General features: G+C 33.6%; 1 protein-coding gene across 3 annotated transcripts in view; it reads right to left on the bottom strand.

Annotated features, from left to right (window-relative positions):
• SMAD2 (SMAD family member 2) overlaps window positions 1-16,601 on the bottom strand; it is a 96,712-nt gene that overhangs the window by 20,148 nt on the left and 59,963 nt on the right. For 2 of the 3 annotated variants that reach the window (XM_032152370.2, XM_032152372.2), the window contains 4 exons: window positions 9,235-9,324; window positions 8,000-8,193; window positions 7,082-7,216; window positions 3,817-3,891 (listed from right to left, as the gene is read on the bottom strand). In XM_032152370.2, the coding sequence (XP_032008261.1) occupies window positions 3,817-3,891; window positions 7,082-7,216; window positions 8,000-8,193; window positions 9,235-9,324 (494 nt within the window). The remainder of the gene's footprint in view (window positions 1-3,816; window positions 3,892-7,081; window positions 7,217-7,999; window positions 8,194-9,234; window positions 9,325-16,601) is intronic. The other variant, XM_032152373.2, reaches the window with a different exon arrangement.

Below are 16,601 nucleotides of genomic sequence, written 5' to 3'. Positions count from 1 at the left end.
AGGCGGAGGTTACAGTGAGCTGAGATCGTGCCATTGCACTTTAGCCTGGGCAACAAGCGTGAAACTCCGTCTCAAAAAAAAAAAGAAAAAACTGTCCTTATCAATAGATGACATGGCTGTGTATGCAAAAAACCTCAAGAATCTACAGAATTCTAGAACCAAAAAGTCAATTTAACAAGAATGCAGGAGAAAAGATTAATATACAAAAATCAAGTATTTCCCATATCCTAGGAACTGGAAAAATGTAAAAACAAAAACGTGTATAACAGCACTAAAAGTATAAAATACTAAAAAATTTATCTAATGAAAGACATGCTATACATCTACATCAAAAACTGTTTAGCACATGGCAGAGAAAAGGCATTGTTATTAAGACTATTATCCTGAAGCTGTCAAACCTGACCCCTCATTTTTGACAAAAATCTTACTTTCCTATATTATAGAGATGATCCTAAACCACAAAAATCAAGTGCTCTGTGTCTGGATCTCAATTCTTCGCTTTCCTTCAAATCTTTGTGCAATCCACTATCTTCCTTTTTCTTAATGGTTAACTCCTCTTAACTACATTCATACAGTGCTTATTACAGGTTAGGAACACATAGATGCCTTACAAATATTAGCCCTATTACTATTCTATGAGTTAAATGCTATTATTGTCCCTATTTTACAGATTTAAAAAGCTAGGTTACCTAGCTAGCATATGTAGGAGGAACATTTCAAACTCAGGTAGTCTAGCTCAGAGTCTCACTATGCTATTTTGATTATATGCATTTACTTAAGAGGAGTAAGTCTTGTAAGTGGAGTGTATGGGAACACTGTCTAGAAGTACACAAAACTACTAGTTTACAAAAACAAAAAAATTAAAATGTATTTTCTACTTATTTAATCTCATCCTTCAATTTCTAATTTTTGTATATATTTTTAAATGTACATGAAGTGCCTGTATATAACTTACAAATAATTAAGTATACATATTAGTAGGATACTCTCAAAATCGTAATACTCACTGTAATACTTCTTAGGGCTTGCTCTAACAAAATACCACAAACTGGGTGGCTTAAAACAACAGAAATTTATTTTCTCAGACCTTTGGAGGACATAAGTCCCAAGTCAAAGTGTCAGCAAAGCCATGCTCTCTCAAAGGCTCAAGGGGAGAATCTGTTCCATGCCTTTCTCTTAAGCTTTTGGGTTTCCCAACAATCCTAGGAATTGCTCAGCTTGCAGGTGCTAACTCCAGTTACCTGCCTCCATCTTCATATGGCACATTCCTCTCTATCTTATAAAGACACCAGTCATATAGAATTAGGGCCCGTCATACTTCAGTATGACTTCATCTTAAACAATTACATTTACAAAGATGCTACTTCCAAACAAGGCCATATTCTGAGGTATTGGAGGTTAGGACCTCATTTTATCTTCTGGGACACAGGCAGATTAAAAAACCCTTTAAGTCTCTTTGTGTATCTTAGACTAAGCACAGCGTATGTAGAAGATACAAAACTGAATTGTGAGTTATGAAATCCACATCTTATGATCTATTATATTCTATTTCTCTATATACCCGTTTGAACAAATATGTTCATAAAAATCATGACTTGAAAAGGGACTGATTATACAATACTACAAAGGTTAATCGAACTTAAAAATTTCTTAGGATGTCCAGCCTGATCTCTAATATCCACAAGACTATAAAGGAAGAATAAAGTCTTGACCAGCGAAATCTAAATTTAAAAAAAAGAAAAAAGTAACAAGTGCTTGTTCGTACAGTTACTTATTATGCCTAATTTATCCTCTGGTTGCCCTTTTAAAAGATTTCAATTCATTATTTTTAACAGCAGGTTATGAAAGATGAATTTAATTATGTCCTTCTCTCTGGAAGGTATGAACCAGAGTTAGAAAGGTGGCCAACTCTGTTCTAAATTGGAGCCCTGCATCAGTCAGAATTGTGTTTCTTGCCATGGCCCCGAGAGAGAAACTGATACTGGGTAAGAGGCTGGCAGCCAAACCAACTGTTGGCATCTCATGAATCACAAATTCCCATTGCCATACAGTAATTTTAAACGTGTCATTCAGAAAGCCAGTAACATTGCTCCACTGAAACAGAAATATTAGGTTGGGTTCAAAGTTAGCCCCAACACTGCAATTATTTTAACTGGCTGATTCAGCTTATTCTCCACTTTTGTACTTTGATTAATTTATCATACATAACGAATACTCGTATTACTGCTCCTCCTGTGTTTCAGTTACATTGTTGAATAGGCGTCTGTGCACTAATTAGAATACCTGCAGCCTTTTTTTTCTGGCTTATTTCACTTAACATACTGCTTTCAAGGTCCATCCATGTTGCCACACGTCATGCTATACTATCATTCCTTTATATGGTTGAATAATTCTATTGTAGAAACATACCTCATTTTATTTATCCATTCATCATTTGATGGACATCTGAGTTGTTTCTAACTTTGAATATTAAGAATAACACCTGCATAAATGGTCATGTACAAGTTTTTGAGCAGACATGTTTTCAATTCACTTGGGTACATAGCTGGCCACAATATGTTAACTCTATATTTAACTTTTTGAGGAACAGCAAACTTTTCGGAAGTGTTGAACCATTTAACATTCCTACTAGCAATATATGAGGACTCCAATTTCTCCACATCCTCACCAACATTTGTTATTGTCCTTTTTTGATTATAGCATCTAGTAGGTATGAGGTAGTATCTCACTGTGGTTTATGATGTTCAGTATGTTTTCCTATCATTCACTTTTAAATGTCACAGTAACAGCTGTCCATCACAAAAGAATATTATTGCTTTCGCAAAAAAGAATATTATTGCTTCAAGAAGAGTGTCATCTAATTTTAGTAAAACATATGTGGAAAGTCAAATATCATTTGCATTAAGATGTATAACATGTTATTTCCAGTGTTCATTAGATTATCTCCCTTTCTTAGTTATCTGGTACTCCTAAACACCCAGATGTATGATTAGCTACAGCAGAAACTTCTTCACCTGGGAGTCCAAAAAACGGACTCCAACAACAGAATTATTGTAACCCCTCCCTCCCCCACCAGTGTTAATCCATTTAAAAATAATTTAGATTATCATAACCAAGAATGCATTAGTGTTAAGATGTGGAGAAAGACTGATGGTATACTTTGTCAGGTTGTGATATTAAGGTGTCCAATAGTTAAGATATAGACAGGTGAAATGAATCAAACTGGACAATTACAATGACATCAAAGTGATTTCACTGGTAGTTTATTACTTCTGCTGAGTTACACATTTTATTACATAAGATGTGATTTAAAGCTTTAATTTTTTTCTTCATCACTGTTTGGAGTTGATAGATAAGTATAAGAAATTAATCTACTATAATTCAAAACTCACTATTAGGTTAAAAAAGCAGTGAAAAGCTGATCCCCATCTTTCACCCCCAAATTCCTCTGAAAATCTGTCATTTGAGTAATTATGGTCTTTTATCACAGAGAAATATTTAGTTATAGGGTTAACTACAATTTTCAACAGAAGCAAATACTTAAAAAGAAATAAAAGCACGTGCATGTTTTCAAATTTTCATTTACTCTAATAAAAAAATATAACAATTATTCTGTAGAGTAGCATACATTAATTTTTCAGTGACAACATGGACCCCTTTGGTAGTTCAGATGTTAAATCAAGATAGAAGATCACCTTTTTTGGTATGCTTCTCAACTTCTCTAAATTTAAGAGTAACATCTTTTGTGAATTTCAAACAATACAAGAAATGTATATCTAATAACTGAGGAATTTTCAAAGACATTTTTTTTTTTACCTGTGTCCATACTTTGATTCAACTGTTGGTCACTTGTTTCTCCATCTTCACTGATATATCCAGGAGGTGGCGTTTCTACAAAAGTTTAAAACAAATCAAGCATAACTGCAACATAATCTCACTACCTTTTCTCTCAGCTACCAGAGAGAACCAATGAATCACTCCGAATAACAAATAATAATGTTATATAACATTATTATAAAAAGTAATATTGCATACTGAGGGTGTATAATTCAGGATCTTGTCCAAATTCTGTGGCGAATCCTTAACATCTACTTTTAATAAAATCCTACTCTCTGGACATACACATTACGTACGTATCTTGCGCATTCCTATATGTATATATTCTGGGGCAAGAGCCAAAAACGTAACTTCAAAAACGCTTCAGATCTGAATCAGCAGGCTGCAAAACCATCAGTAACTACAATTTCTTGTTGTTGTTGTTTAATCTAATGAACATCGTTATTTTATGAGTACTCAGAAAATTAAAAAACACACAAGATTTTGGATTATAAAAGTACTCAATAATACAGGCTTACAACTTACACTAAGTTCTATAGGGTAAAATATGGTAGAGTATGGTTCTGGATTGGTCCAGGCTGAATTCTACCTAAAAAGTATGTTTCTCCAAGGATTCCTAACCGGTAAAGTCTAAGTGTTTGAAGCGGAAAATTCAATTCAAATACAGACTACTGTATAAAGAGGTAAAATGCTCCCTGAAAATAACCATTAGGATTCTAATATGTTATTTCCAACATGTTGTCTGAATAAAACATTTATGTTCAGAAAGCTATCTGAATAGCTGAATAAACTGCATGTAAAATAAAAACATGTATACAATTTAATCAACTGTAATTCCAGGGAGGAAAAATAAGTTCAAAAGACTTTCATCAGTTTAACATTTACACTGCTGAACAGTTTTGAGCAATTCAAGATAACACAGACACATATCCAAACAGAATTTTAAAATTATCAAAAGAAAGAGGCCAGGCATGGTGGCTTACGCCTGTAATCCCAGCACTTTGGGAGGCCGAGGCGGGCAGATCACCTGAGGTCAGGAGTTCGAGACCAGCCTGACAAACATGGAGAAACCCATCTCTACTAAAAATACAAAATTAGCCGGGCATGGTGGTGCATGCCTGTAATTCCAGTTACTAGGGAGGCTGAGGCAGGAGAATCATTTGAACCCAGGAGGCGGAGGCTGCGGTGAGCCTAGATCACACGATTGTACTCCAGCCTGGGCAACAAGAGCGAAACACCGTCTCAAAAAAAAAAAAAAAAAAAAATGAAGAGGGAGAGAAGATACAGGTTAAGGGTCTCCTTCAATAACCTTTTACAGTATCTATTCAATAAACTAACCACAAACTTTAAGTATCAAACTTTTCATTTAAGTGTCAGTACCCCAAAATTTTTAAAACAAAAATTCTAAGAATAAACTATCTTCATATACTCAAACAATAAAGAACATAAAAATAAGTGTATATATTATGCATATTTTAAAAGTTAAAGCTAATAAAGTTAAACGGTGCTAAGCTTTGAGTTTAACCTGTATCTCAAAGATCTAATCAGAAAGAAATGCTGAACCTTAAAGTACGTTATCTTACTGTTTATTTTTTCCATTATTGTAATAAATAACAAAGCTATTAGCATTTTCGAGAAAACGTTAAAATTTCTTTTAAGTGGAATAAAACGTGAACCCTTTGGTTTTGCTGCTGCTTGAAACTGGATAAAGCCCCACTGTCCAGAAAAGCAAATGGGTATAATCCACTCCTGATTTTCTACTTTATAAAATACTCAAATCTAAATAACTAAAGGAATAAAAAAGAAAGGAAAAATGAGCCCGAACATCTTCACAAGTGAAAGCCACTAAACATTCTGGTGAATATCCTTCCAAATAATTACTGGATATTCGTGTTGTAAGACTGCATGCTTATATCTAAGGTTAGCATTGCTGGCTGAATAACTAATTTCCACACTAACGACTTAAAATGCCTCCCTTTCCCCACATCAACGTTCACAAAACTCCACTCCCTTTTCTACCTAGCAACTGCCCTGTTTCATAGTCCTGGGTTTTTCCTCCTCCAAGTATATCATACTATACCCCACCCTCTTCCTCTCTTAACTTCAGTAAGTTTGTATTTCCTAGCAACCCAAAAAGCAGCTTTAAATCCTCTTCTGGAATAAAACAGTAATCAAAGAAATATACATTAAAACAATCAAAAACCACTTCCCATCTGTAAAACCAGCGATTTAAAAAAAAACTTATCTTAGTTTTCTTTTCTTTTTTTCTTCCTTACATTTTAAAAATTATCTTCAATGAATAAGCATTATTTCTATGATGGATACATAAAAGAAGTAATTGTTTAAATGTATTAAAACTGTATTTTAAGAATTTTGTAAATGGTCTTAAGTTCCTTACATATTTTTAGTGTATAAAATAAGAGTGGAATAGAAGAATCTTACAAAAGGAAGAAAGAAATCGAGACACTACAGCTTAATCCTTATCCTAACATCATGCTGTTTCTGCTAGGGAGAAAAATCAAACAAAAAGGAAAACATGCAACAAAAGTAACAAAGTATTAGTTGTTCTCAAAAAAAATACCAACTGACGCTCTTCCGACCATAAAAAACGAAAAGGCCAGATATCATATTGTGGAGTATTACTGGATCACATAATACATCAGAACAAAATTTGAGAACCATGTAGCTGAATTCATTTTTCATCAGGAATTACTGAGATGTAGACGAAACATAATTAAAAGAGGTTTTCTGATGTTCAGTATAATATGTAAGTGTTGCTACGTCTATAGAACTAAGTATTATATTTCTTATAGAAATGTTGTATTTCTGTTAAATATTACCAAGTTATCTAAGAAAAAGTGATCACTGGGTAGATTTTCAGTTATATGTGTTTCGGGGGTACTTTTCTCCTACACCATTTGTTTTGCTTACATTCTGCATCTCGCTTAGCTTCAACAACTAAGACAAACTTACTAAGATCTTTTCTTTTCTGCTTCTCACAGTACTTTGATTAAAGTCACTGCAAAAGAAAATGAAATATAAAGTAAAACTCTTCTCCAAACAAAACTGTTTAATGTACTAGGCTTATACATTTCACAAAATAATCACCCAACAAATCCGATTTTTCTATTAAAAACTCAAAAGCATTTTTAAAAAAGTGAAACCACAATTTACTAAAACTTGAATGCTTATGAACAAAATTTGTATCTATCCAAGTTTTAGGAGATTCAGAAGGCAAAAATACCTGGAATATAATTACTCTGTGGCTCAATTCCTGCTGGGAAGTTAGTGTTTTCTGGAATGGAGTGAGTATAGTCATCCAGAGGCGGAAGTTCTGTTAGGATCTCAGTGTGTCGGGGCACTAATACTGGAGGCAAAACTGAAAAAGTTCAAGAAATCCAAGTTAATGGCAAAGAGCAAAAGGGAGTGGGGGAACCTTTTTTAAAGTTTTCAACAAGAAGAAGAGAAGTTGTAGCTTAATTTTTAAAGTTAGGGTCCACCTATTCGATATATACTAGTTATTGAGAAAATGACAAATCTGATTATGGCTTTAACTTAGGTAGTCTATTATCCAAATTTCCAAGTTCTAATTTATCTCAAACTTTTGGGAACAATGTGATCCTGGTAATAGTATATTACCATAAAAGTTCACAAATCCCCATTGGAAATGTCTTTTATCTGTAAAATCAAGATATAGGAAATTTTCCAAAAACACAGCTACTGCTATATTTTTTAATAGTTTCAGGTAGACAGCTAACTAAATGAAAAGTCTTGTTACAAGCTTTACTAAACGGTGTACATACAAATGATGTCATTAAAGTACTTCTAAAAGGACTCCAAGTGCAAAATGCTTGAAAATGAGTTACTGCAGCAGGGACATGTAGAAGCACATCAGCATAGCTCTGAGCAGACTGCCAATCTACAGGATTTCCTGGATATGCACTTTCATGCCAAATCATATGCTATTCCAAGAAACAGATATGTTTTCTCATTAAAAATTTTTTAAAATAAAAAAATTTTAATTACCACCAAATAATATGCACAATTTAAGGTAATTTATTAGAATTTACACTAAAATTTTCCTGGGTCACAAGAGTACTTAAATATACTGAAGTTCAGGCATTTAATTCAAAACCAAGAAAAAAACTTGCAATGTTCCTACCTGGTGTCTCAACTCTCTGATAGTGGTAAGGGTTTACACATACTTCATCCTTTTTAAGATTAAAAGCATATTCGCAGTTTTCAATTGCCTTGAGTTCATGATGACTGTGAAGATCAGGCCAGCGCCATAATCGGCAATATATAACATGTGGCAATCCTTTTCGATGGGATACCTGGAGACGACCATCAAGAGACCTATTGGGAAGCAAGGGGAAAAGAAAGGAGGGAACTTTAATTAAAAAAAAGAAAAAAAAAGTCCAGTCAAATGGGCTAAATTAGTACAGTAAAAGCATAAAGAAAAGAATGACAGCCACCTAGTTAGTTTTAGTGAGAATCAAGAAGAAAAATGTACTATTTAATGGATCTGATAAAAGTATGCAGCAGCACTAGCAGATGTTTCTTATAAATATGTCACACAAATGACTCAAATGCCAATGAAAGGCTAACAACTTGGGAAAAACTGATTTTTTTAAGAAAGAGTTTATGCAGTTATACTTGAAAAACTTTGTCAACTTCTATGTTTAGTAAATCAAACTCATTTTAGAGATGCTTCTAAGGATATTAATTCTGGAGGTGACTGAATAGTCAGAAAAGGAACTAGTGTGAAGAATGATAAATACCAACAATGATGTGATAGTAACTTCCTCAGACTACTGCAACTCTTTACCCAGTTGTGACTGTTTTGGGAACTGAGGTTTATTTATGTAGTTCACAAATAAATGTGGATGGTGATGAATATGATGAGATGAAATGAACAAATACCATATACGCAAAAAAGAGAATGAAGTGATTTAAAAAAGTAACATAAAAATGAGTTAACCTACTGTTAATTGTGATATAAGGGGTTCATTAAATATGTATTTATTAGTATAAAGATGAGATTCTGATAACAAGAAATTTAGCAAAACTGATCATGTATCTACTTAAAAATTAGGCCAACAACAGATTATAATCTGATCTCAAGCTAAAATAAATATATTGTTATCAAAATCATTATTCTTTAGGGGATACAGTAATTTAACGAAGATTCAAACTAGAATTGCATTGATTAAAACATCAGCTGAAACATTTAATATATTTTGTATACTGGCAAGCAGATATTTTAAATGCTATGCCTTATTTTACATTAAGGAAACATCCTAGGCAAAATTATACTAAGCAACCCCATATAGGTCTTTCAAAATATACCCCCCTCCCACAAGATCTCTAGGATTCGACAGAGGGCAGAATATTCACCTGGTTTGTTCAGAGAAGCTGTAAAGGCCTGTTGTATCCCACTGATCTATCGTATTTGGTGTACTCAGTCCCCAAATTTCAGAGCAAGTGCTGTGCATAAATTGAAAAACAAAAAATTGATGTGAACATGGAAGCATGGTTATTCAAAATACCATGATGTAAAACATGGAGAATGTACAGAATACTTCCTTCACCCAGAAAATATACAATTGCTTCACTTTTTCACAGGCATGTAGTGCTGGTTACTATATTTTCTATATGAAGGAAGCCAATAAAATGGAACATGTGACTCCAGATAAGTCATGATTATGTTTTTAAAATGTGAACACCAATGCCCTCTGGCTCAATGAATCATACCTAGAATGCCCTTACCACTTTCCTGTATTCAAAAGATCTAAAACCTCTGCCATCAGCTTTACTAACAGTGCTTCATTTTATAATCCAGTTTTTAAAAAAACTATCTAAAAACAGATGTCAACTGATTTTTAATATAGAAAAAAATCCCAATAAAAATAGACATATATCCACAGTTAAGATTTTCAGGTTATTTGGTCATGATATTTTTAAGTTTTACTGAAAATTATTTTGCTCTCATCTCTAGAATAAATAAATAGACTTTGAAGTCACTGTAATTTACTATACCGCCTTAAAATTTTTCTCCCACATTTCTCTCCAGAATATGGGCAGCTGAGATAATTCTCCCTTTTTCCCTACCTCTATTTCATTTCAGAGTAACTTCTGGTCAGTGGGAGAAGGGAAAGAGAGCTTAAAACGAAGTTTTGGAATGCAACTTTGTCAGCCAATGTCTCAAATACTAAGTTGTACTTTTCTGAAAAGTCCATTTCTTACATGTTACAAGATCATCAAAACTTCAATGCAGATAAAGGAGTATTTCAAAACATCTTTTGAAAATCAATCAAGCAATTGATTAAATTTCAAATTTACACATTGTTAGTGAGCTTAACTGGATCAACAGTTCAAAGGGCAATGGTGAGAAGTGCTGGCTTCCTGTGGCCAGGCAACAGAACCACCTGGCATCCTTGGCTTTAGTGCTACAGGTGCTGTCACATAGCTGTCAGGCTGCAGGAACACATCAGGCCCTGCTTTGGGGGCTACAGTGACCGGACAGTTCAAAACAAAACCTGTTCAGAAATTTTCCAGTACCTCATTAAGTATTTTACAGACTCTCTTGCTTTTTCAGGCTGCAAAATTTACCAGACTATAAAAGTCAGAAAAAGCCAGGTAAATTAAGGCTTAGACCTTTCCCTTTTTTCCAAAGATATACTGATTTAAAAACCATGACATTAATGGTTTATTTAAAAGATATTTTCAAGTATCTATTGGAAACATATAGCACAATGTAGTTTAAATCACAATAGAATCACCTCAATTCTACAGACTTCTGAGTCTGAGTTTATTAAAGAAATGGTATACAGGAGACTATTCTTTGAAAATAATTAACAAAAGTGTAGCACAAGAGGCTATTCTGCTCTGCTATCAGAACATTTCACTCAAGTTATTCTGGGACTGATGTGAGAACCAGAATCTAAAATAGAGCATGAAGTTTAAGTTGTACTTTATTTAATCCTTGAAAGGAATCAGAGAAGAATAAACAGTAACTGTTAAGAACTTGCAATCAATCTAGAGGCAGATAGATTTAGACCTCAACCCTAATTCGGCCACTTTCCAACTGCTGCCATAGGGTATATTTAAGCCTCAGTTCCATCATTATCATGCCTAACAAAATTGGTAGGTTTATTTTAAAATATTAAATTTGCTTCTAGCTAGTAAAATCATTGCCTGTTTACATAATAAAAAATATTTCAAAAAATAAGCCGATTTATAATAAAACATAGAGCCCTCTGTATTCAAGGGTTCCACATCCTTGGATTCAACCAACTGTGGATCAAAAAGTAGTAAAAATAAGTAAATTTTTAAAACTAAAAAATACAACAATTGAAAAATACAAAATTTAGAAACAATATGGTATAACAACTATTTACACAGCATTTACATTGTATTACATATTATGCAGAATACAGAGATGACTTAAAGCAGAAGTCTGAGGCCACAGACTGATAACGGTCCACGGCCTGTTAGGAACCAGGACACATAGCAGAAGGTGGGCAGCAGGGGAGAGACCATTACCACCTGAGCTCCGTCTCCTGGAAGATCAGCAGTGGCATTAGATTCTCATAGGAGCAAGAACCCTATTGTGAACTACGAATGCGAGGGCTTTAAGCTGGGCACTCCTTAAGAGAACCTAACTAATGCCTGGTGACCTGAGGTGGAACGGCTTTATCCCAAAACCATTGCCGCACCGCCACAGTCAGTGGAAAACTTGTCTTACATGAATCTGGCTCCTGGTGCCAAAACGGTTGGGAACAGCCGATTTAAAGTATGAGAAAATGTGCGTAGATTATATGCAAATACAATGCCATTTTATTTTTAAAATAAGGCTTACTGCAGCCTTGACCTCCCAGCCTCAAGAAGTTCTCCAGCCTCGGCCTCCTGAGTAGCTGGGACTATAGGCGTGTGTCACCACAATTGGCTAATTTTAACACTTTTTGTAGAGACAAAGTCTCTTGAGTCCTGAACTCAAGCGATCCTCCCACCTCAGCCTCCCAAAGTGCTGGGATTACAGAAGTGAGAAACGTGCCCAGCCTTACAATGCCATTTTATATCAGAGACTTGAGCATCCACTAATTCTGGTATGAGTGGGAAATCCTAGAACCAATCCCCCTTAGTGAGAGTTGTATAAGCAGTATCTAGATAAATGTAATTATAACTGTGTCAAACTATACAAAGAAACATTTTAAACATAACTAAAGAACACAAAAGTGCACTGAGCAAAAAGAAAAACATACGTCCCTACACAGGAAGATACCATCGTAGAGGTATTAATTCTACCAAATTTATATATTTGATGCAATCTCAATAAAAATAAATGTTTTTAAAATCCAGGTATTAGTCCAAATACTGTAATAAGCCAAAACAAGTAAGTATGACCAGAAAAATTCTAATAGTAAAGACCTGTCCCACCAGATTCTGAAGCACATTATAAATTCTCAATAATTAAAACAGTATGCAATTAGTAAAAGAATACACAAAACAGAATGGAGGTTCTACTTCCAGTAATGGCAGAGCAGCCTCAATTAGGCTAACTTTCCTTCATATAACAATGATAAACTCTGAACAAAATAATCAACTATTTGAAAATAGTGGAGACAAACCAAAAACAGACAAAAGCTGAAGGGAGGTCCACCTGTCAAAGCTGCAAACTGTACTGGATGAGAGCTGCATTTCTGTGGCTGTGTACCCAAGGGCACTCCCCAGCCACAGCTAGGCAGGGCAACTAGAATTCAAACAGAATACTGCAGGGGGGTTGTTTTTAGAAAACTGCAGTTTTACTGACCTAGAATCAGAGGACACATTTGGGGCTGCCAGAGAGTTTGAAAAAAGAAGGAAGATACCCTGTAAAGAAAGGCACAAGGGAAAAACATCAAAATGTGACTGTGAACTCTGCCCAAACTCAACTTTGCTCAAAGATATTTTTTAAAAGCTAAGTATATAGAGATACAGCATATTCACAGATGAGTCAATACTAAGATGTCCATCTGACCTAATTCCCTAACGATTGTTGCCTATTTGTTTTATATCTATTACAGTGACCACTTCAGCAAAAATATTTTTGTAGCAACTGACAAGCTGATCTAAAATGTATATGGAAATACAAAGGATCTTGAATAGCAAAACAATCTTGAAAAAGAATTACTGACCCATGGATGAATCTTGGGAATATTCTGATCAAGAGAAGTTGAACACTGAAGTATCTACACTGAATGACTCCACTTACATGAAGCTCTAGAAGTGGCAGAACAAATTCAAAGTGAAAAACAACAGTATTGTTTCCAGAAGAACCACTAGGAAAGAGTATGAAAGAACTTTCTGGATGATTGAAATTTCTTTATCTTAAAACACTAGTATACACATTTGTTGAATCTAACTAAACTGAATATATGATTTGTGCACTTCACCACATAAAAATTTTACCTGAAAAAAGGAAAAATACAAAAGAATGCAAAGAAAAGTAAAAACCAAAACAGAAAAAGTCCCAACAAAAAATTCATAGGACAATTTAGCATATGATGAAGGCACCCTATGAATTGATATGGAAAGGTCTAAAATATGCTACTCCCTGTATTAAAAAACGACAGGTAAAAAGATCTATAATTACTCGCTAATATATGCATAAAGACACACATACATCATTAACAGTAGTTACTTGAAGTGCAGAGTGGGAAGGGAGAGGTTCCAATGTATGTTTGTGTATATGCATGCTTGTATGTGTATACATACATAAACATACGTATTTTTGAGCCATGTGAGTGTACTGCCTTTCACCAAAATTGTAAAAATAAAACAGAAGAAAATATTGCCAGAGAATAAAATGCAAGTCAATGTCATCTTGACACTTCTATAAAAAGATACGGTTCTAAAACATCAGAGGCACATTACTTCCTATACTGCATCATTTAAAGCACAGTATAGGCATTACTATAAGAGACACATAATAACATGCCAGCCTGAGCCCTGATCATTCTTTTCTCACACAATGTCCTTTCTGTCTCACATGAACCTTTGGTACCAATTTTCTTCCACGTGCATTTATGTTAACTGCCCCTTCCTAGCCACCTTTTAACTTTACTACTAATTCTTTAATATGTCTAGCAAACGAGGTCAATTTTTAAGATGCCTTTGGTAGGTTTTAATAAGGCAGTTTTAATCACCCACTCTTCCTTAAAGATTCTGTCTAACCACAACGTATTTCCCCACAACACCCTGAGCTCCCAAAGACCTTTGTGTACCACCCAGCAAACAACATATTTGGTGATCCAACTGGTATTTTCATAGTACAAGAGGTGGATTATAATATTCCTAGTCACATTAAATCATAACATCCTAAATAACACTGGGGAAAAATTGTATCTCCCAGGTTTTCATTTTGTTAATAAAAAGTGTAAGTTATAACTTGCAAGTATGGCCAGTTTCTAAAAAATATTAAAAGAAACAAATACAGGAAAAATTTTAGAGAAGTAGCACTGATTATAACAACTATATAAAAAGCCTTTTACACACTCAATAAATTTCACTAATCTAAGATTATCTACTTTAAAATGCAACATTATTTGTGTAACACTTGAAAACCCTCTTTCAATTTTATTTATAAGGGGCATCTCAAAGTGAAAAAAATGTGCATCTTACAAACAAATATTTAATGACAATTGTCTTCATAAGCTAGCTACTTTATATCAAGCACTGTGTAAGACTAAATGGATTAGGGACCTCAAAGTAACCTGCAAGTTATGTAAAAATAGTATCCACCACCTATTAAATTGATGTTAATTGGAATTTTGTGGGTTATATAACTGAGTATAAATTTGTCTTTTGGTTAGCGTAAGTTTGCACTCAAGTATGTTTCTATACATTTAAATAATATTAAAGGAAGTCCACAAGAAATGTCTGTACATTACTCAAATGTGAAAAACATAAACCTGTACAACATCAAGCTGTTTACAAAGTACTAAGGATAGAAAATAGGTCTGAAAATGTTAGACTACTTGCTATGTAAAATCAACATATCCTAAAGAGATCATTAAATTATTATAACAATGATAGCAATATCCCAAACACATTGGCTCAACATTTCCTAAATTTATTTGACCATGTAACTTCAGGATATTCTTAAAATTCTTATATATTGAAAAGTATCAGCAAAAATTGGTCTCATAAATTCTGCCTAAACAAATTTGATATTGTTTACTAACAAATTAATGTGAAATATTACAATATGTTGAAATAAGATGTAGCAGACCATTAACTAACTACAATGATGTCCCTGCATCAATATACAGATAAACAAGCATACATATGTTATCTCACGCAAAGTCTCAAAGTTCTTTGCATGGAACAGTTGCTTAAAGACAGATTATCCCCCATCAACTGTGTAATGTTCTTGCTTATATATCTAGCTCGAATTAAAAAGATGTGGGGAGGAGAGGTAAAACAGCTATTAAAGTCATAAACATACTAATACAGCAACTACATTTGTTGGCATACAGTATATTAATCACTGAACTAACAGGATGACTTGGTAATAAATCTAATAGAAATCCTTATCACATTTCCCTAGTAATAACTTTTACAATAAGTATTTCAGTAAAACACATCAAAGATTTTCTTCATCTAATAAGCTGACTTTTGAAAACTGAAATTAACATTTAATATCTAGTGTACAATTTACAAAGTATACACTCGCCTACATATATACACATCTAAATTAACGTTTTGCACTTTGTTCCAATCATCCAGATATCATGTTTATGTCAATATACTACTTTTTTTGCATTAAGGATATAGATATTTATTCACATCTTTGTTATGGAGAAAGAAAAGAGAAGTAGTGAGAATTAAGTTGAAGAAACCACCACCAACTTTGGGCAAAAGGTGGCTCATATCACAGAATCTGGTAACCCTTTAAACCAGTTTTACTGTTCCTACCATATCTGCAAGATTTACTGCTGCAGTTAGACAACCAATATCAAAAGTAATAAACCCCATTGTTTTACTAATTTATTATTTTTCCTGATCTTCTTGCCTAAACAGTGTTGTTTTTTTTTTTTTAACAAATCAAAAGGGATAACAACCTAAGTTGTCACCTTGGTAAGATGAAAGCATGCTGAACACTCAGTAAAATTAGTTAATTAGCAGAATACTATCAACAAAGTAACTTTCCTGAGGCTCCAGCTCTTGATTACTGATCTACTCATTTAATATAGACTTCTAGGGGAGTAATTTGTAACTATACATCCATAATTATTTCTACTTAAAATAATCCTTTCATTTTTATATGTGACTTAAAAGTTTAGATTTAAACAACTCAGGAATGAAGAGTTAATCATTGTAATAATTTTTTAAGTCTCCATAATTACAAGTACTATGTGTGGCTGTATATTTTATCTTCACTACAAATATAATTGAAAGTCACAAAATAGATTGTAGTACTCAATTACAAATGTTTAAATGTCATTTATCACATCACTGAAAACAATGTGACTGCTTTGATTAAACTTAAATTTTTAATCAATGATTAAGAATGACAGCCTTTTATTTGCCTCAGAATCCAGTCTCTTCCCTATGTTTTGTTTACAAAATGTAGACAATCCTGATTGAGAAACAAGTAGGTGCAAATGATTTTTTAAGTTGCTGCATTACAGATGCAAAAAGCTGTTATCTCTTGAAAATTCAAGATATTCCTGAATAAAAATTGAAAATATAAAAGAAATATAGTAAGAAATTTATTTCAA

Source organism: Hylobates moloch, unplaced genomic scaffold, assembly GCF_009828535.3.
Source record: "Hylobates moloch isolate HMO894 unplaced genomic scaffold, HMol_V3 SCAFFOLD_5, whole genome shotgun sequence".
Lineage (NCBI taxonomy): Eukaryota > Metazoa > Chordata > Mammalia > Primates > Hylobatidae > Hylobates > Hylobates moloch.
The sequence above is the reverse complement of the archived record's forward strand: the minus strand, read 5'-3'. Positions and strand labels throughout refer to the sequence as shown.